The sequence below is a fragment of the Bactrocera oleae genome, chromosome 2 (assembly GCF_042242935.1).
Source record: "Bactrocera oleae isolate idBacOlea1 chromosome 2, idBacOlea1, whole genome shotgun sequence".
NCBI lineage: Eukaryota > Metazoa > Arthropoda > Insecta > Diptera > Tephritidae > Bactrocera > Bactrocera oleae.
The window spans coordinates 75,509,801-75,533,290 of record NC_091536.1 but is presented as its reverse complement, the minus strand read 5'-3'; the positions used below and the strand labels follow the sequence as shown (position 1 = coordinate 75,533,290).

General features: G+C 35.8%; 1 protein-coding gene across 3 annotated transcripts in view; it reads left to right on the top strand.

The window, feature by feature from the left end:
• The window catches only part of htt (huntingtin), a 147,524-nt gene that overhangs the window by 94,027 nt on the left and 30,007 nt on the right, over positions 1–23,490 (top strand). For all 3 annotated transcript variants that reach the window (XM_070105694.1, XM_070105693.1, XM_070105692.1), the window contains 4 exons: positions 1,983–2,430; positions 6,531–6,668; positions 7,900–8,159; positions 13,942–14,116. In XM_070105694.1, the coding sequence (XP_069961795.1) occupies positions 1,983–2,430; positions 6,531–6,668; positions 7,900–8,159; positions 13,942–14,116 (1,021 nt within the window). The remainder of the gene's footprint in view (positions 1–1,982; positions 2,431–6,530; positions 6,669–7,899; positions 8,160–13,941; positions 14,117–23,490) is intronic.

Below are 23,490 nucleotides of genomic sequence, written 5' to 3'. Positions count from 1 at the left end.
ATATAATTTGTCTTTGCTGTTGCTTAGACTCGCTCATTTCTTGTCGCTTGGCTGCTGTTGCTTATCAATATACAGTAAAAGTAAATAATGAAAATTATATTGAAGGAAAAAGCATATGCCTCCTGGAATATTGAATAAGATATTAAATCGTTGCATACACGTAGGCGCTTGGCATAGAAAAGCGTTGTTATTTTTGTTCATACACATAAATAGTTATGTGTGGCTACTTGCAAGCAACCATATGGCATATATATTCCATGTATATCTCTATTTGTCTGCATATGTACATATGTGTCTTCTGCCGCTTATACACACACATCTCGACTGGCATATGTTTTAGTTCGGAGCTTTGACGTTGGTTGCGTTATTGTTTTATCGCCATCATAACTTTCTGCTGCCATTTTATAACTGTTGTTTATATTTCTGCTTCTGTCTCATACTCTGTCAGACTTTCTGTAAATATTCATTACAATTTTTTCTGATTTCATTGCTACTGTTCCGCATCTGGCTATATCAAATAAATATGTGTACGATGCTTACATACATACATACGTACGTAAATATTCATATATGTATGCCACTCGGATATTATTACATATTGCGTAAGCAAACTTATTGCCATGCTCATAAGTCCGGCATGTATTATTATAACAGAGATCGATTCCGACGCATTCAAATTCCACATATGCAATTGCGTTAATTATATGCTTGTTTACCGAATTTATGCTCCTATACGCATATATTAACTAAAATTTAATAGATATATTTTATTACATATGTATGTTTATCACAAACAATAACCAAAATAAGAATAAACGTTAATTTCGCTTGCACCGAAGCTATAATACCCTTCACAAATACAAAGTTCTTTGTTATTCCTTACAAGCACTTGAAACTGATCTAATTTTGTGAAGATACCTCGTGAAATGGAAGAGTTTTCCATACAAGTACTTGATTTCGATTATTCAGCTAGAAGCTATAGGGGTCCGATATCGGCCGTTCCGACAAACGAGCAGCTTCTTAGTGAGGAAAGAAGAGGTGCAAAATTTCAGATCGATAGCTTAAAAACTGAGAGACTGGCTAAATCAACTCAGCTCATCATTTCAATTTATTCAATATGCCCAGAAAACGCGAATATTCAAGATTTCCTCACGATAATCCATGTTAGATCTAAATCGTAATTCGACACGTAATTTATTTAATTAATTTAGTGATGTTCGTCTGTCCGTCCGTCCGTCTGTCTGTATATACGCGAACTAGTCTCTCAGTTTTTGAGATATCGATCTAAAATTTAGTATATGACCGTTTTTCACCAAGAAGCCGCTCATTTGTCAGAGTGTCCGATATCGGACCATTATAACATTTAGCTGCAATACAAACTGAACAATCGGAATAAAATTCTTGTATGAAAATCTTTTTCATTTGACGAGATATCTTCACGAAATTCGGAACGGACCATTATGTAAAGCAACAATGGAATCTCCGAAAAAATTGTTGGGATCGGATCAGTATAGCATATAGCTGCCATACAAACTGAACGATCGACCTCAAGTTCTACTAAAGAGCCTTTAGCATTTGTGAAGGGTATTATAGCTTCGGTGCAACCGAAGTTGACGAAGTTTTCTTGTTCGTACTATAATTTGATCTAAGGTCTATACATATGTTAGTTACGGAAAATTGAGACCGAGTATTCCTAGAGTTAGACCAACTTCAAGATACTGGATTCTATTTACTTCTTTTATATGCTATTTTCGCATATTTTCTAAAATTTCTATTGACTTATTCTATTCCTTAATACTTCCTGGGAAGTGTAGAACAAAATGTGAACGTATATTAGTTATCCCTGATACTAAACCGGATACTAAACCGCGAAGAAACTATTAAATATATATATTTTAACGCCTTAGCCAATAGTTGCATGCATCTAACTGCAGCAGCAATCATCTAATTTACTAACATTTTATGCAACTTCCTCTTTGCAGCTTGAAAAAATTACACAGAGTGCAGCTACTCGTCTCCGAGGCGAACATCTTCTATCATCCCAATTTGGAGCGCCAACTGCGCGCTGACTACGGTGCGCGCACCAACTACAGCAGCTTTGCTTGCCGCCTGCGTGACAGCGTCATTGGCACTCACCAATTTCGAGTCAATCAATATGATTTGAATTTTATGTGGCAACAAATGGAAGCGTACGCACAATACACCGTCAACAGCAGCGCGCCGGATACGGAGTTGCCGAGCGGTGGCGGCGGCGGTGGCGGAGAAATTGGCGCTAGCACAGAGCGGCGCTCAAAGCGCGGTGCAGGCGGCGACCCGAGGGATGGCGAGGATGTGGCAACGAAGAATTACCGCTACTTCACGGCGCAGTCAGGCGTGGATTTCAAGAGCAGCACGCAGCTGATTTTTGATGTGCTAATGCAGATAATTGAGGTGAGTGCGTAAAGTGAAGTGAGCGCGGAGAGTATGAATAAAATGAGGAAACCAATGAATAGAGCAAACGCAAGACAATTTCGTTTGAATATTAAGGCTTGTATGTGTTGCGCGCTTGGCATGCAGATTTCGTGCAAAGTTGCAAATTGCTTGGTGCAACTTATATAACATGCAACGCGCAACTTGCGACTTGCAGCTATTCGTGCAACATGCAAAATCAATCAAAATTTCACGCGCAACTAATGCAAATCACAATGAACGCCAGCTGCAATTGCTTGGCTCGTTGCTACTATTGTTGTTGCACGTAAAGTTTTGCACCGTTATTTATGCAACTAGCGGCGCCGAATGACAGAAATCCAAATTGAAATTCATTAGGCGAACGCGATGCGGTTTTGAAGGACATTCGACTGGCTTATTGATGGCGTTTGTTAATTGCTTGGGTGCTTGCAACGCGGATTCCAACAATACATACGTACATGCACACCTACCGATGTGGGGCTGTTAGTCATTTTAGTCAGTTTCGATTATTGCTAACGGCCTGACATGCCTTTTGAATTGCCTTGAGCGGGCCAACATATCGTATGAGCAATATTCAGTATGCATTTTGCATGCCACACACGCTTGCCAGCCATGCCACGCACACGCACATGCGCACTCACATCTGCATCATACATTGATATGCGCGTGTTCGTGCAGTTTGTGCTTCCAAATAAATTTTGACACAAATTCACTTGCTGTGGCATGTAAAATTCGCCAGTTTGAAATAAACGAGCAGCAGCCGCTGCGTGCCACATGTGTGTAGTGACGCCTATAAGGTTGGTTATTTTTGAGCGCACCAAGTGCTTCGTGACAGCTTTTGTTATTACTCACGGTGTGTGAGAGTGTGTTTGTGTCTCAGTGTTCACACAAAGTTGGTGGCAAAGTTTTGCCTCTGTCACATAAATTGAGTGGCACGCAAGTGCGCTACGCCGCCGCTAAATGTTTGCTGTCAGAATGAATCTTACTTGATCTTGGCACACACAGCACCTTCAGATCATATTTAAATCTCCAATGTGCGCGACATTCGGCTTCTCACGTACAAATGCATTTACATAAAACGAAGCTACGTTTTTACGGCAATTTATGCACTCGCATATTCAATGCTTAAATTTATTGCTGCTTTTTAATTTTAAAAGTCGCAAGACCGTTCTACATTGTTTTGGTTTTGGAGTCTGGCCGTCTTGGAATTATCGGCGGTGTTACTTATAATCAATTTAGTAACTATTTTCGTAGAGCGGACGTCTTTTTATACTCTTGCAACATGTTGCTACAGATTATAATAGTTTTGTTCACCTAACAGTTGTTTGTATCACCTATTTATATAGAAATAATCAGAATGACGTGGCGAGTAGAAATGCGAGTGACTGTCTGTCTGTTCGTCAGTCCGTTCGTCTTTGCAAGCGATCACTGCCACGTCCAAAAAATACGAATAATCCAAAACCTATAAACTGACATAATTAAGCACTTAATTAGAATATAAATCTGTAATTTGGTGCAGGGGATTGCAGTAGCAAGGGACACCATATCTCCTAAACCAATAAGGCTACAATAACCAAATTTGTTTAGGACAAATCCTTCAAATACCCCTACCGACAGTGTGAAAATGGATGTAATCAGTTTTTAACCATATAACTTTTTTGTTAAAACTACTAAAAGCGCGATAAATTAATAACTAAATACGCCAAAGACATTAAATTTTACACCCATGATGATACAAGAGGGCTTTAGACTTAGGTCGAAACCCATATCTCGGGATCTATTCGAACGGTTTCATCCAAATTCAGCAGGTAATATTATCCTGATCCTATTATAAATTTTCAACTCCCTGCTATCGAATATGTGGACCCCAGTTAATATGCCAACTTTTTATCCAAAATGGTCAATCTTTATCCTAATATAAAGATTTTAAAACTTCCGGCTGACTTTATACCACATATATCGGCCAATATATGAGTTATTTTAACTAATTTGATACAGCGTGTATCTCTAATAATAATGTGTGCCTAAAATTGATAAAATCGGGCGGAAACTTGTCGTAAAGCTATATACGTTATACGTAACGTAAGTTGCAAGATTATGAAATGTTTGGTTATACCCGAACTTAGCCCTCCCTAACTTGTTTAAGAAAAAATAACAGATATCGCTTACCTTAAAATTGATCCACTTGTAGGTGTTAGCTGTTCATCCACTAAATGCTGTTGTTAAAATATCTTTAATCTACAAGAAATTTTTCATATTGATCGAAAAATTAAATTCTGTGTTTTGAAGTCTCTTAATCAATAAGATGAGCATAAATCATATGATAGAGAGATATTCAAAGAATATTCATAATTGTTTGCGTCTATGAACGACTTCTTTTTGTAGCGTTCAAGTAGAATTTCTGATATGCAAAATCGTCTCTCCACGTCTCTTGGTTTCAATACATATTCCAATTTGCTTTCTCTTGAATGTATCATTTTGCTTTTAAACGTTTCGAAATGTTTGTTGAGGTGGCTCTAGAAGATTCTGCGAACTTTTCTTGTGTTTGGCAACAATATTAATTGTGTTGAAGCTCCTCACTTTCAAACTTTATTGTCTCCCACAATATTCTTTGTATTCCAAGCCACAAAATCTCCATGTTTAAATCGTGCAAACCACATTTCGCACGTAGACAGTAGCGTGTTCGAAATATTGGAACAATGTAATAATAATCAGGTTACGCCATTTCTTGGCAAATTGCACAAAAATAGTTATAGACCCAACATATAATATACTTTATTTTATGATCGATACGAACGATGTAGTTTTAGTATGTTATTATACCCTGAACAGGGCACGAAGTTTGTAATACTAAGAAGGAAGCGGCGGAGACCCTATACAATATATACATAAATGATCAACATGATGAGCTGAGCTGATTTAGGCGTGTCCTTCTGTCTGTATATGCGCTAACTAGTCCTCCCGCTTTTGAGATATTGATCATAAATGTTGCAAATGTCCTTTCCTCTTCAAAAAGCTGCTTATTTGTCGGGACCGATATCGAACCACTATAGGTTATAGCTGAACGATCAAAATCAAGTTGTTGTATGGAATTTTTTTTTATTTGTGAAGGGTACTATTGTTGTAAATTTATGTAACTTCACTCTTATTTTCTGGTTAATTTGACCGAACTAAGTACCCGAAAATAAATTGAAACAAAATAAATTTACATACAGTTCCTTGAAGTAGACGCACAAGTAAAACATTGACGTATTTTTGATTAATACAAATGTAATTATTCTAGGAACGAAAAAAAATGAATTTTTCTTCTTGAATAGGGGCTACTCAAAAATAAAAGTCGCTTTTTCACAAATTTTTTTAAATTTCTGCAATTTTATAAAAATATTACTAATTCGAAATTTTCGTTAATCCGTAGGATAGATAGATATTAAAAGAATATTTCTATACGATATTTTTTCTATCAAAATGGGTTATTTGAGGTTATCATAAATTTTGTGTTGAAATTTGGACTCGCCGACCAATTTTGCTTGTAATCTTTGACTCCAAATTATTAGAGCGGAAGAAAAGCATATTCCAATGTCTTTTTGCTGAACAAAATGCTTGTTGACCACTTATGAAAAGTTTTTCAGGTGCTTGTAAGTATACATTAATATCAGGTGTGATTGTTTTTGTCGAAGAGTTTTAAACTCAGCTGTGATTCCCTAAAATTTCAGCAGTCTAAGTTATGCCACATTTGGCATGTGTTGTTCACATTGTCATATTGCAAATAAAGTGGGGATGATATACATAAGTATTTAGTGACCTTGATAAAACTACTTGGTGCTTCTGCTGTTCAAGCTATCTGTTATGTTACCAAGTATTCTTTTGCCACTCGCTTACGAGAAAACCAGGCGTATACTGGAGTATCATATGTGCATTTGTTTTATAATACATAAAAATATCATGTATATTTATACATAATTGAATAAATAAGTTTAATACATAAAGATTGATTGCTTTTCATTCTCGTGATAGATATCGAAAGCTTTTTTGCCACTTGAGCATGAACATATCATTCATCAACATTTTTCTATTTCTTGCAGCACAATCACATATTGGTCTTACCAAATCTGGTGAAATTCACAGAAATTTGCGAAAGTCGTGATCAAATCAAATGGATTAAGGAGAAAGCTTTAAAATTGCAAGAGACAATACCAATGGATGACACCATTTCACATCAGGTAAGCACGGAAAAGCAAAAACAAAAAAGCCATATACAGAAGAGCATATGTATATCACTTATGTGCAGACATACAGTAAATATAAGTATGTTCTTGAAGTTTGCCGATTACTTTTGTTTATCTGTATGTACGAGTATATACTCGTGTGTATGAACATAATTTTCGACTTGTTTTCAATTGCCGAGATTTTTGCCCAAATTTTTATTTATTTTTTTATAATTTTATTGTCGCCACTTCATTTTTGTATCAGTTTCCGTTATGCTGAGTCAAAGAAAGAAAAAAAAAGTGTTGCAGCTGCAATTTGTGCAATATTTTTTGTTGCATTTACTTTTGTTGCGGCTACTTTGCTAACAATGTTGCAACATGCAACTTACAACACGGTACTTAGCACTTACAATGCAGCAAGACGTGTCCAATCGCATGTGCCACATATTACCTACAACTGCTTACATGTAGCATGCCTACATACTCGCATATATACTGTTATATGTATAGATTTTTATGTCTGCTGATTTGTATGTATTTCTGCCACACCGGCAATTGAACTTAAACGAATTTGTTAAGTTCCATCTCGCATTGCCTGGTGCATCGTCGTTTGCCCAGCACTTGCCACCTGCCAACTGACAGACAGCCACCTGCAGTTGCTTATCAGTGTTTTCCTAAAAGAAGCCGCTATAAATAGCTACACTTGGCTGTGCCACATTCGCTGGCTTCTTTTTTTTTTACCCACTTACTTTTTTATTAGTTTGTGTGTACGTGCCGCCGTCTGTCCACATCCGTATATCAGACACGGCTAGGAAATCCCTTCGACTGTATGTCTGCTTGTGCGTCTGTCCATCCACTTACACGTCTATTTGTCCATCTTGTTCGTGTGCTTGGGATTTCGTCGTCTGCTCGCCGCCATGTTTTCCCAAGTAATATCGCAGACACTTTGTGGCGATTGCATTTAACTTGGCTTACAAATGCACGTGAACGCATTTAAAAGCCTGTTAATGTGTGTGTATGTGTGTGTATGGCCTTCATGCTCTGCATTTAAGTCGCACATTTACACATTGCAGACACGAGTTTTATGCTTCGCCACTTCGTTTGCACCCCTCACTCGTGTGCGCTTCGGCATCTTTAACCCTTTTTTTTTTTGGTTTTTTTAAGTTCTCTTTTCATTCTCTATCTCTATCTGTGTCGATATCTCGTTGCTATTTTATTTTGATCGCTTTTCTTTTACACTTTGCAGCACTTAATCTACTTACTGTGCAAAACGCAAGCCATGCTGATACCCACCATCGGTGAATTGCAACAATTGTGCCAGCTCATTGGCAATTATTTGAAGAGTTCACACATCTTTATACGAAATGCAACGCTGGCCGGTCTGCTCTGCCTGCTCGAATGTTGCTCAAAGACCAACACCACCATCGGCCGCTTGAGCGATGAGTTGGCGTTGCTGCGCGACCTGATTGTGGGCTACATCAATCGTCATGGGATTATCGATGTTAGGTGAGTACCAAGATTGCTTACGGGGGGTGGGTGTGCGTGAAGTTGGCGTTATCCGTAAATGTTTAAACAGTTGTTTTAGCTTTGGTTCAATCAACAAACGTACGAAAGAAATCAGATTAAGGCTAATGAAGTTAGCCCGAACTTAGAATACCAATAAAACTGAGCAGGTTGCAGTATATGTGTGTGTGTTCGTTAGCAAGATTAGTTGAAGAATGACTTTTATAATCGTTTGATTGACGCATTGACATGTTTTTGCTAAATTTATTTAACTTTTATGGATAGATATTTATTGAAATCATTCTAATCGCTTGAAGTTAAAGCGTTTACGTAATTTTATTTAGAACTTAAGACAGGCTATTTTGTGCCAATTGTTTTTATTGTTTGTTGTTGGTTTAAAATTTATTATTTCAAAGATGAATTGAACGCTCACTGACAAGTCTGAATTATATATTTTATAATATAATATTATATATAAATTATAGTTAAAAAAAATTCCAATATTTGTCTAAGATATAACTTTAGTAATAATGAAAAAATTAAAAATAATGCAAATCGTCGATTCCGACCGTCAGAGCTGAACCATACACAAGAAGCCGCTTGGAACCATTTAAATAAGGCTGGATGCATAAAGCTCGTTGTATGAGTGCTATAGAAGTTAACGCAATAACCTCAAGGACCGAACTTTCATCTACAAATCGCTGCTAATTCGCAACGAAATTGATCAATTTCTGAAGCGTGTGGTTACTAGAGGTAAAAAGTGAGTCATTTAAGTCAAACGAAAACAGTTGTAGTTGAATCGTAGTAAGCCCGCGCCAGGAGGGTTGAAGAGCAACAAAATTTTTTGCAATTTCAAATTAGCAAAAATAAAATTTAATTTTGCAAAAATAATTGTTTGTAAAATTCCAATATAATTTTAGTTTAAATTATTTTGCTCTCATGTGCATACTTTAGACAATTTATTGGCAGGAGCAGCAAGTTATTAAAACAATATGGCAAGTTAGCTTCAAAGACCACTTTAATAAAACAATATATATGTACAAACATTATATATCGAATAAGCAATAACACATACGCCACACACACACACACACACACACACACACACGAATGTAGCCAAGCTTTGCTCGACCACTGCCGTCTGTCTACCTGCTCAATCAAGTATGTCAGCAATTATTATTGTTTTGTTGCGGTTAGTTATTGTTTTCTCAATCACAAAGTTTTATCGAAGCCAGGAACCGTTGACTATACGACTTGTCTTGTCAGCGTCTGGCGTCTTTTTTTGCTTGCCATAACACTGCGGCGCCAACACAGCAACATACACACACATATGCATGTGAGAAGCTGCATCCAGCTGTTTTGCGGTTTGTGCAACATCCATTTGAGACAGTTCGATCGCCAGTAGACAGTACACTGCAGCATCGACATCTGCACCCCTCTACCCCCTGCCGTGGAACCGGCAGCAAAGCCAATTTGAAACTTTGAAGATTTCACCCAGCTGAAGAGGTGCGGGGTTGTGGCAGCTGAAAAGAGAAACAATTCTATTATAAAACACTATAAATGTGAAAATTTTTTAGCGTGTGTTTATATACATATGCTCTATATATATATATATATATAAATATATATGTATGTATGTATGTATGCATGTTGTTGACTGTTTGTGCATCACTTGAAAGCCTGCTGTTGCAGTTTATTGCCGGTTTTCAAGGACTTTTGCCGCAACCACAATATCAATGACGGCCGCATGCTCAGAGTATTGAGTGCAACGTATTTTTTCTAATTTCATATGTTTTATTTGTTTATTTCCATTTTGAAGCTACACATTTTTAGTTATCTGAATTTTGAAGTGAAATATTTGCAAGTTCGAAGCCAGAGTCCATATCTTCGTAGCTCGTGGTCAAATATATATATGTACAACATAAGGTTGTTGCAAAACTAGTTCCAAATATTCTCATATACTTCTAATCGACAATTTACCATTTTACATTCCATTCTATTATCTTGAAGTCGATTTTTTAGCGTATTCTGTGGCGGAACATTTTAATATTTATTTTAGAGTGTTTATTAAAAAGACTTCAACATACTAAAAGTGATTTCCAGAGATCTCAGAACTAAACTACAAGGCCATTTGATTTTTGCAGAAAAAATCTCAATATTTTTGAACTTTGAAGAGTTACTGCGTTAAACAAAACAAAAACATCCTCCACTGCTGCAGTGATGCCGGTCTACTCCTTCGTGTATTAAACTTAAAACACTAAAATTCTTTAGAACCTTTCCCGAACCTCAGCTGCCTAGTCGTTGAACTATTTGAAGCGTTTTATTTAAGATCAGTTATTCATAGTGCAATTGAAATACTCTTCAGAGTGTTCTTAATCATCACTTGTCTAATTGCCAACTTTGTTCATTCAATATTTGTTCCGGTGGCAAAATACCAGATATGATATATGAAGGAAAATTGAGTTGTAGCAGCGTTTTTGGAACACTTAACAACGCTGTATTTTATGCTTCTAACAAATATTTGACTTTTAATTAGCGCCCAAGATATTTTATCCGCAGCTAATACTTTCATTCGGACCATGCTGGTTGATTTTGATATTAAACCGGAGTAGAAAATATGGAGGTCTTTGGAAAACAGATTGACCCCGGTAAATATATATGGTGATTTTTAAATCGAATTGGTCGATCGTATATTTGTTCCTTTTTTTTCTGCGAAGCTTCTGAGAGAACCAGTCATTTTTATATTATGTACAATCTCTAGGGTATCAATCAATTTTTATACTCTTGCAACATGTTACTACAGAGTATAATAGTTTTGTTCACCAAATGGTGTTTTGTATCACCTAAACCTATTCGAGATGGATATGGATTTATATCGCATATATATATAAATGAACAAGATACGAGACGAGTTGAAATTCGATTCCTCCGTCTGTCTGTGCAAGCTATAACATGAATAAAAATTGAGATATCCTAATTAAACTTCGTACACATGTTCCTTGGCAAAAAATGAGGAAGAGTTCGTTGTGGGGCGTAATCGTATCAGTGGCACGCTCACAAAACGCAATTAAACGAAAATCTATAAAGTGCCATAACTAATAACTAAATTAAGATATAAAGCTGTAATTTGGCACATGGCATCACAGAAGCAAGAGGTAGCTGTGGGTCAAAGACAGATCCCTTAGGCACCCCTACCGACACTGTAAAAATTGATGAAATCGAGTGATAACCCCGCCCACTCCCCATATAAAAAACGCTCTGTTAAAAACTACTAAAACCGCGATAAATCAACAAATAAATACGCCAGAGATATAAAATTTTCCACCTAGTATGATACAAAGGAACTTAAGGATGTAATTCAAATTGGACTATGGGCGTGGTACCGTCCACATTTCGGTGAAAACCTATATTTCACGATCTACTCGATCAAATTTGGTATATAGCCCTTCCTTACTTGTTTTTTTGTAAGTTTTTACTATTAGTTACTAAACTGCTATTATAATCTAACCTAAACTATAATTTTGCACTAACTCTCCCATAAGGCCTAATAAATATCGAAAAAATATTACATTAACATTTGGGACATTAGGAGTACTCAAATTGATATCCAACATTATTCAAAAATTTTCCTTAAATTTCTGAAGACTTTTTGAGTTTAAGTTGAGAATTATAGTTTTCTCAAGCTTGAGAAATAAAATTGCCAATTGAAAGAACGTCTCGTATTTTTTTTGGAAAGTTATGACTCTGCTGTTGAGTTATTCGGGGAAGAAAAACTTTAGAGAATTCAAGTTCATTTCTCAACTTGGAATCATTCAATTCCAAATAGTTCTCAAAACTTTGTTTACTCACAGTCATGGCTTTGCCTTGGCGGCATGTATTTGTATCACCCGTTATGCGTAATGATCAAACACAGAGTTGCATGTGTATTTTATATGTCAGTTATATTTGTTGTATTGTATTTCCTGTTATTTAGTCAGCGCCATAGATATATTGTTCCGCCTGCATATTTGTGCGCTTCATGTGAACTTTTGACTACTACTACTACTACACACACACACACACACGCGCATTTGTGCAACTTTATTCCCAGCTTGCGCTTCTGTTTGTTGTCGAAAAGTCATAATTATTGCAGGTGTAGTTTGTTTTTGTTGTTGCCTCTTGTTGTATATTAAATTTCTGGAAAATATTGAGTATTTGCTATGCTTTTGGTGCGCTGTTGCCATTTCTACTTCTATGAGTGCGTATATTTGTTTGTGTACTTCGACAGCATTTCATTTATTTGAGTATGTGTGTGTGTTGTTGATTTCAGTTTGGTAAATACAAATATATGGACTTTTTTCTTGCAAATTATTGGTTTGCCATTTCCGCCAATAAAAACTCGAAACTCGAAAAAAAGTAGCAGCGATGGAGACTAAGATTTCTGTTCAATAAATTGATTTGCATTGAAACTGAGTTATGGTGGTTATTGTTGTTGTGTGTGCAATAAATACATATTTCTATGAAAATAAATTCGTTAATATTTTAGTATTAAATTTTATATAATAATTCACATACTCTCGCTGATAGTGTACTCTAGTGAGAGATACTGTTTTGTGAGAGTGAAAATTTTGGAAATATAAAGAGTTCAGTAAATAAATACTCTCATCAATCATTATTACGGTTTAGAAAATTTTTCGATTTTAAATCAACTAAAAATTTAGGGTTAGTCAAATAGTGATGGTTATCGCAGCAGCGCAAATAAGTTCGTATTGTCGAGACTTCGATAACGGTTTCTGGTAGAAAGTTGCGAATGCGGTAAATTTGGGGGAAAAGAACTATTGAAGCATGGAATGTGTTGTCGAGGTAGTATTGTTCAATTTCGTGGACGGCTCGTAGTTCGATCTTGACCGCGTGTGGAAGTCGTGGATGTAAGAAATATGAAAAAATAGCAATAAAAATCCTCGAGCTCTTATTGGCAGAACGTCTATTCAAGGTGAGCGAGATAGCTCAGGATAGTAGGCATCACAAAACACCGCGCGAGTCATATTCTATATGAAATATTTGGCACGAGAAAACGTTGGGCCAAAGGACAGTCGAAAGAGTGGCGTTAATCTGACGAGCCTGCACCGAAGAAGCGAAAGACGCTCCTAGCTAATGTAAAGGTTATGCTCACCATTTTCTGGTATTCGCATAGAGTGATCTAGCGTACTAACTTGAAGAAGAGAAAAACGCTCATAAAACTCTATTATTCCGAATAAGTGGACTGATTTGACGCCGAGTTCCAAAAAAAAAATACTCTATTTCGACAAAGAAAAACGTGCTCTTCCACCAAGACAACAGCGGTATGGGTAACTTACACTTTCGCCAAGAGCCATAGCCAAAGTCCAGATGTGGCCGTTGTGATGCTTGAAAAAGTCATTACATTTTCAAAAGTTTCGTGTTTCTTTTCTAGGCTGAGTACTAATCGAATCGCCTTTGTATTTATTTATTATCAATTATTACCTTTATCCAATACCAGTAATTTTCTAAGCATTTTTTCAACTCAGTCCAAATTTTAAAAAAATGTAAAATGTTTAATTTACTATATACGAAAAAAAATAACTAAAAAAGATTTTGAGCATCTACAAAAATATTTCTGAGGCACATAATGACTTGCCATTTCAATAAACTGATTTGATTTATCATATATTTGATATATTTATACATCGATATATTTATATTAACCCACAAACTATTGATAAATATCTATAATTATAATATCACCTAACTATTTTTGTTATTTGTACGCTTTATCTTTATTCAACAGCGGAATGCAATGCAGCGATACACATACAAAACTGGTTTGGACACTCAATTATTGTCTCATCGAATGGACATCGAAATTCGTGCCACAATGTCACCTGCTGTCGAATACAGTAATTGCAGCTGGTAATTTCCTGAGGAAGACCAATAATGAGGATATCTACTTGTGTGTTTTGCATGTAAGTATTAGTGTACTACATTTGGCTGTATGTATGGTATATACTATATACATATGTTATAGAGACATATAGTTTGTAGTGATTAGAAAAGAGAAATTGCATGCCATGAAGGAATGTGCACACGTACAAAATTGATTTTTGTAGTATATAAATGTGTACCTATATGATGGTGTGAGTTATGTGGACGTCGTTTATCATGACGGCAAAAATCCACAAGTTTCTTCAAAGTTGAATGCAATAGCCACACAAACCCCTTGATATCTCACTGATGTACCTATGTAATTACCACTATTAATCGGTATTGAAGAAAAGCGTAAGCTGCTAAAACTGAAGTGTAGTCAAACCTGGCCAAGGACTGTAGCCGCACTTGTGTTTTACAACGATTTGTTTTTAAATCTTATGCTGCTGCAACAACACCAAAAGAGAATCGTCAGAGTAGTAGAATTAAAAGTCTTTGTGGTAATTGGAGTCATTTAGCTTGATCTCGATATATAATATTGATTTTCTTAAGCTAACTTTATGTTATCAATTATCCAAATAACCGCTTAAACTCAATCATAGATAACTCCTTATATACACTTCCTAAACTTTCAGCTTAATAATCTGATTTCATAATAACCCATCTGATCAAATTTGATACTGACCTGTCAATAAGAACTGCGAGCGAAAACCGCATCAATAAAAAAAATGTCTCCTCAATTGGTTCAAACACGAACATAAAGTGTGAAGTTTGATCGGAGTTTGAGTTATGGAAAGCGGAAAGCGGAAAATAAACCAGAAGTGTTTTGAGAATTCTTCATTATCACGAACACAAGTATTTGAATGGCGCAAAGCATTCAGATAAGGTCGTGAAGTCGTCAAAAACTTGGAACAAGCGAGTCGTCCATCCATCTCTGTTATGACGATAACATCGAAAAAGTTTAAAAAAAAAAAACAGTGCTTGAAAATCGACGTATTATCATCAGAGAGATAACAGAGGATTTTAATATTTCTAATTAATCGACTTTACATATTTTGGTTAATCCTTTGGGTATGGGTCATTGCTAGACTCGTACCAAAGTACCTGAATCCTTGCAAAAACGACGGCGAGTAAAGATCGCAAATGAGATGTTTGATAACATAGCTGAGAGTTCTTTATTGATCAAACCCATCATTACTGGCGACGAGACGTGGCCAAAAATTGAGCTGAAATCAAGAAAAAAAAGAGAACAATTCGCTGTAGGCACTGAAGTTCATTTCGGCCAAAGCTTATAGGAAGTGCATGAAACGAATAGATTAATCATAGGCATGTTGTATTGGTTCAGATTTTACCCGGACTAAAAAATAGTAAATTCAATTTTGGTATACCTTTTGAAAAAGTTCCTAAAAGTTTTAAATATGTCTAAGATTTTAATATAAATAATAATATAAGTATATCGCTGTTCGTCAAGCTACCGTGGTCATTTTCAAATATGCGTAAGATTAAAACTAAAAATTTATTTATTGGCATACTTTTAGGATTAATTCGTACACTGCTAGCTGATTCGTCGTTGCTTTAATCCTTATGTGCCTACAATGTCTGCTAGTAAATGAAAAATTTAGCTTTTATAGCTTGCCAACATCGACTTCGACTTTGTTAAAATGCTGGGTATAAGTTTATACATATTCGAGAGATTCCTGCTGCTATGTGCCTAAAGGTAGGCAACAAGAAAGTTTTAATTCTATCTAGAAACATTATATTTGTACTTCAATTTTCAAAACGTTGCATTTAATTCTGTCCAAAATATGGACACTCGTTCTGTATATTAACATATATGTTTACCGTTAGTTAATTGCTTTTCCCAGCAGGGAAGCTAATGCATTTCATTATATGCGATTATGCAATTCAATTTGCTTATATTTCAGCATTCATATGTATGTGTATGGAATTTTATGCATATACATATATATGTATGTATGTATATATGTTGTATATGCACATTATCTATTTATGTCGTTTGCTAATAGTCAGGGATTACAAATCGTAGATATCATACCAATTACACAGGACATCAGTAAGGCACCAGTTGCAGGAATTGAAATGCTCAACTGCCATTCCAAACTCATTTATAGAATTAAACACACACACACACACACATATTCACATGCAGTAATGGTATATATATTTGTGACTGGCTTTTACTGGAACTCTCTCAACTTGTCTCTGTTTCAGCAATCGCTGGCGTGATTGTGCATGTGTGATTGTATTAGTGTGGGATTCCATGTGTATGTGTGTGTGTGTGTGTAGATGTGTGATTGTGTTGCTCTACGAAGGGAAATCCAATTTCGACCACAAACTTTTAAACTCCAGCTATGCTTTATAATTACCACAAGCGAAATAGCAAGGATCTGTTTCTAATAAATGAAGCAATAACGGTTTTATATATAGAAAAAGCAATTGCAATTTAAGAATTTCCATTTTGAGAAAAAAAAAACAAACAAAAAATGGCTGACAAATAAAAACTTTGTTGTTGTTGTTATGTGCATATCAATTTATGAAATTACATTTATGTTCAATTTCTCTTCAAATAATCCAATAAAAGTGGCAAGGCAATGGTAATAGGCGTAAAATGAATGAGTCCAATAAAATATGAATATTATTTTGTTAGAGAATATTTTTGCTTGTCAAATAAAAATTTGGTAAATAATATATGTATATAAGTATATATTAAAATTCCAATGTAAACATAACCTATTTGATAGCAGAAGCAGTAATTCGGTTTTTCGAGAATTAATGTCCAAATAAAATTATTGCATTTCTAATTCTGTAACGTAGTTAACGAGACCAAGAATAGAAGCTTATACGAATGGATATAACATCTGATCAAGTTTTACCCAGACTGACACAATAAAAATGTATTTTCACAAATTTTAATACAAATCTTCATTTTCACCCTCAAAATATATTCTTTGTCGAATGTTTTTTTTTGGTTTCGGCTCATTTATGAAGCGCCATTTGCTTGAATGTCGGAGGGTTTCAACGTCATATTCATAAAGCCACGTCCCGTAAGAGTACGTTCTCAAGCATCTCTTTTGCGACCTCTTCTCTACCTCGTTTTGCAAAAGATTCAGCTCTTTTATACGGGTCTAGATGCTGAAGTACTCTGCTAACTCTCTCACACAAGCTCGTTAATTTGCTTTCCATATTAGACATCTTGTGACAAACTTTTCAAGTCATTAACGACTAGTTGCCAAAACACACTAATTAACAAATAATATTATTTTGATATTATATGGAGACCAAATTTCACACTAACATAAAAAAATTTTCTATCATATTAGGAAAATTATTTTTATCGTTTCGATTTGCGCGCACCTGATAAATATAGAAACCCCTACTCGAAAACTCTTATTACAAAGTTGTAAGATCGGTCCAACAAACAGTTTAGTATTTTTTCAAGAACTAGATTATTGCGTATTCCTATAGAATTACAAATTGCTTACCGAAAATCTGCTGAGAGAGATCCCGGGTATTTCAATTTCGTAGAAAGAGTTACTCAATTATATTTCCGAAACATGACGACGTCAAATGCTGGAAGTGAAGAGTAAAGAGGCTAAGAGCAGATTCAGATGGTTACGCCCAATCTTTTTATAATCGCTTTGATTATACAAACCTATTTATGTCAGAATAATTCGGCTTTTTTTTGAAGAGAAAAATCTAATCCTTTATGTTATAACCCGAAAAACTGTTATATATATATTCTTAAGTGAACCTGTAAGCAAAACAAGCTAATCAGGTTATACTTAAAACTAAAAAAGAAAAATGTCAAAAAAATCTCATAAACTCAGCAGAAATCGATTCCAAAGGTTCACTTTCACTAGGTATTCTTCTTGTTACTTTTTAGCTGTTACTGCTCGAATTAGGTGAATACTCTATCGAAATGCCGGCCATTCTTTTGAATTGAACATATTTGAGGCACTCAACTGATACAGAAGAGTGGTGATATAAGCGGTATAAGTATAAGTGGCTTGAAAGGGGTCGAAAACACATTTCGATAATACCCCTTATGCTGTTATCTTGTGTTCTGGTTATATATTGAATGAAAAGTTTCTGAGTTCGCAATGAAAAAGTACTGTTTTTGGTACGAAATATATTTTTTTATTAATAATCTCCCTTAACTTCAATACACTTATTCCAATGATCCTCTAATAATTTTATGCCATCCCTATGGTGACTTTCTGGAAACTCAGCAAAATACCCGTCTACGGCTGTATTAGTTACTTCATTCGACGAAAAACGCTTTCCACGAACGAATTGTTTCAGGTTACTGAAGAGGTAGTAGTCGCTGGGTGCCAAATCTGGTGAATACTTAATGGTCAAGCAATTCGTACTTTAATTTGTTGTATTTTGTCATTTCAACCTTGTCAGCAGGTGCATAATCTTGATGGAAAATTATTTTTTGTGCTGCAAATCAGGTCTTTTCCCACGAATTTTTTCATACAGTTGGTCCAAAAGGCTGCAATAATATTTCAGAGTTGATTGTTTTACTTTTCTGCAGATAATCAATCAACAAAACTCCTTTTCCATCCCAAAAACCTGATGCCATAACTTTCTTTGCTTTGGTGACTTCACCTGCTTTGGAGCTGTACAAACAGCTTCAGTAAACTGTAAACGTTCTTGTTTCACTTTTGGTTCATGGTGGTAGCTCCAAGTCTCATCCATAGTTATAAAGTGATGCAAGAAATCAGGTTTATTATGCTTGAAACGCTCCAAATTATGCTGAGAAATTTATTTTCGTTCTACTTTTTGTTGAATTGGTAACGGGTGCGGCACTAACTTTCAAAACAGCTTTTTTATATGAAAGTTTCCATGTAAAATATCACGTACTCTTTCGTCTGAGATGCCTATGGCATTAGCAATTTCACGCTTACTCAAACTGTGATCTTCACTAACAATATCATGATCTTGCTTTATGATTTCTGGTGTGGTTGCGATTTTTGGTCGTCTTTCGCGTGGATCGTTTCCTTTGCTTTTAGACCTTGCAAACAAAGAATCCAATAACTACGCGATATTAAATTTATTCCATATTAAAAAAATACACGTCAACTTAGTTAACAGAATGACTTGTAACTTTGCATGTGTTCTCACGACAGATGTATCAACTTGAGAAAAATTGTTTTGGAGCTAGTAGTGCTTTTTCTTGGTGATTACTACTCACTTTTCAACCAACCTGTAAGTAGAACACGTGCCATCTACCCGAATATCCATTCAAAAAGGGTAGATTTATTTGCTTAACAAAAATGAACACAAAATGAACGGTTTGACAAATGAACAAAAAAGGGTTGCGATGCGAAGATCACAATTCAAAATTAGTAAAAAATTTTGCTATATAAATATGCTAAATATTGATATGCCGCAGTCCTAAGTGTGGCACCTTACCGCCGCACTTGTAGAATGAGAATATTTGCAAAGAATTCTCAAGAACAAAGTCCATACATTAACCTTATTTTATTGCAACATTTTATAATAAATATATGAATGTATTAAAAAGCTTTAAGGCAATATATTTAAAGGTATATTAAGTATGTCACGAAGTTTGTAACACCAAGAAGGAAGCGTCGGAGACCCTATAAGGTACATACATATATACAAGTATGTATATAAATAATCAGCGTGTCGAGCTGAGTCGATTTAAAAATGTCCGTCTGTATATATGCGAATTTGTGAGACATCAATCTAAAATTTTGCACATGTCCTTTAATCTCCAAGATGTTGCTCATTTGTCGGAATCGGAATTTGCGGATATCAGATCACTATAGCATATAGCTGTCATACAAACTGATCGATCAAAATCCATGTAAAGATCTTTTTATACCCTTTTATGCTATATGCACTTGTGAGGGGTATAATAGTTTCGGTGCAGCCAATGTTAAGGTTTTTTCTTGTTTTTTTTTTAATATTCTTTTTTCTGAATCAAACATCGACACACAGCTACTTCTCCGTCTAGCTATAATTGCTTTAATAATATTTACTTAAATGCATTTACAAGCGACCACACACCAGATTCGTATCGCGAAAATTACAATGCCAACTTTGCCGTACGCTCACGAGTCAATCAACTCTGCTAGCCACTGGATTGCCGTTATATTTACATAAATAGCGTTTGATAAGCGTGTTTGTTGCCAGCAAGCAAGCGACATATATGGTATGTGTTGGTGAGAGTGTCGACATTTGCAATGATGTTGTTTACACACACACACACTCGCGCAGCTCCATAAAACAAATGAACATGCTTTGCCGCCAAAAGTGAGTCCTTTTTCGTGTAGCGGCAACAGCAGTTAAATCACCACGCTACGCTGACCGGCAGCGACGCCCAAAAATCACAAAAATATGGAAGAAAGAATAATAAAAGTGATACAAGCGCTGCACACATACATATGTACATACATACATGTCTACATGTGTAGCATAAGTTTCAGGGTGCGCGTTTATTATCAGAAGTGCTGTCGCACTGTCACTCTAACTGTTTTCATCCGCAGTCCCCGCTTAGCCGCTGGAAGTCGATTTTGTGTGTTCGATAGTGTTGGGACACATATATCTATGTATGTATGTGTGTCATAACTTAGTTGTTTGCTTATCCGTTATGTTATTGTCGTAAGTTTTTCTTTCGCAGCATATGGCAAGCTGTGAAGAGTACTTTTCGTGCAACATCACAATGTGTCACACGCTTAGTTTGCTGTTTGCTTTACTAACCGTTATGTTTAAGCGAAGTGTGTGTGTATTTTTTCAGTCTTCAACTCTGACAACTCTTACATTTCTATTTACTTTCCCTTGTGTGACATTGCTGCCAACAACAACAACAACACCAACACTATTCGTATCAGTTGTTATCCTTTTTGCAGTTTTTATACCCTAAACAAGGCGTAATATTTGCAACGAATATACGTTAACTAGTTTCTTAATTTAGGGATGTCGATCTGATTTGCACACGTTTTTTTCCCCAAGAAACTGCTTATTTGTCGGAATCGCCGATATCGTACTACTATAACATATAGCTGCCATCCAAACTGACCTATCAAAATGAAATTCTTGTTTGAAAAACTTGTTTGTTTGACAAGATGTCTTCACGACATTTAACAGGGTTTTCGGTCCAAGACAACGCTACAATGATGGGAGCACTATAGCATATACATAGTTGCCATACAAACTAACCGATCCAAATCAAGATAAAGATTTTTATTATACCCTTTTATGACAAAGGAAATGCAACTGTCAAGGGTATTAGAAGGCAAAGTTGACGTTTTTCATATTTTTGTTTATTTTTATTGTTGTTTTTTGCGTACATCGCTCGCAGCAGCTGTCTGACTGCCGTTGTCGTTCGTTTAACGTTTTGTTGATTTGCCGCAGGACACCGCCGCCTGACGAGCAGTGCTTGCTGTGACTGAATGACCGCTGTGGCCAGCGCTGGTGGTCAGTGGCCTAGTGCTGCCACCGCTGCTGCTGCTGCTGCTGTTCATGATGCTAGTTAATTGGTTTTTTGATTGGCAATTTTCAAAACTAACAACAACTACCAACTGCCCTACACACACACACACACACGTACACACTTATGTGGATAAATATGATAGTGTGTTAGTTGAAGCATTTATTTTTATGGCTGCGAGAGTGAAAGCCCAGCAAAAACAACTCGCCAGCTTCAAAGCTCCCTTAGCTGTCTGTGCGGCTATCCGTCTGTCTGGCTGACCATTGTTGATCGGAATCAATGCGTTGCGTTTACGCTTGAATTGTGCCATGACATTGCTGACCGTGCACACACGAACACAAACACATATAAAAACACACACAGCCACATATACATACATACTCGTATATCCATAGAGATTTCGTGTGGCCTTACACCTTTCCAAACTAGCGCCGCTCGGCTGAGCTGGCGGCTTACTTAGTTGTGGCTTACTCACGTGCCTGTGGATATGTTTGTTTAGGTGAGTGTGTGTATGTGTACGTGTGTGTTGCCGCTTTGTTAGTTTAGCAAATAGTTAAATAACACTTCGGTTCTGTGAATATGCCTAATGGACGTCGGTTTAATTGTGTGGATTATGACCGACCGACTTGTTAGGCGACAATTAAAACAAAAATGTGGCGAAGCCAATGCACAACAAAGTAAAATAAAGCGTAAAATACGATAAAATACAAAAACAAATGCGTGGCAAAAACACAGTGCAACAGACATTCGGCGTGGCCGAGCACACGAACAGCATAAATTGCTGCAATTAGTTGTAAACATTTGAGCAGCGAGTAAATAGTCGGCAGTAAAGTTGCAACCAGGAATAAGTGGTTGTAAAAGTTTATGGAAATTGCTCTATTTAGAAACACGCAAATGCAGGCAAACAAATACAGATACACACACACACATGCGCAAATATATATTTATAGAGCTTTAGCTATTTATTCATTTGCACTCTTTGGTTTAACTTTCAAAATATAATGAAGTTTTCTGCTTCGCTGCTGCCAATAGTACTTGTATGTATATACGTATATACATACCCACACATATACATAAGTAAAATCCGTTTTCGTAATTTGTAATTGCCACTGAAAAAGTATTTTTAATTAGTTTTTATACACACACATATACAAGACCAAAAATATTTCCACTTACGACCGAATTTTAATTTTCCGTGATTTACCAAAAATTGCAAAAATATTTCGCCGAAATTCGATTTGAATAAAATTCGGTTTAAAAATAATTTTAGATCGACTCTTTAACTGATATTGTTTCCTACTGCAGAGAAATTGTTCGCGTAAAAGAGACAAAAGGCCAATAAATTATTTAGCATACTATATTTGGACCACGTTAAGCTTTTTCAGCTTAAAACACTCTTTAAGGGACAGCCGTCACGTATACTTAGTCTTGCCATAAATTCTGTTACAAAGTTTACAATGCATAGAGCGGCGAGAAATTCTTAGAAAAAAGTAGCGTTATGTTTTATTATAATGCAGTGTCTACTTTAATACAATAATCAAAAATATTTAAAAAAACAGAAAATTGTGTCAATCGAAATGGATATATCAACCAGCTCATAGACAAGACTTATTCGATATAATATACACATGAAAGTCTACCAATGCAAATTAGGCTAAACAGATGCATGCGGCTTCTTCAGTGGCACACGGTCAATTGACCCTGAAAGTATTATTTTTAAGGTAGAAAAAATGTTCATTGTTGAAGAAGTTTTCAATATATCAATAAGTAAATCGACAAAATCTACGCAAAAACTACCAAATATGCAAAAAATGTTATACCAAGGGCTTATCTTCGTGGTCACCATGCAACACTGTATCAAAAAGTGTATCAGCAGGATGTTTTAGAAAGCGTGGAACTGCAGTTAAGCAATACTCTTTTCGATGGAGAGCA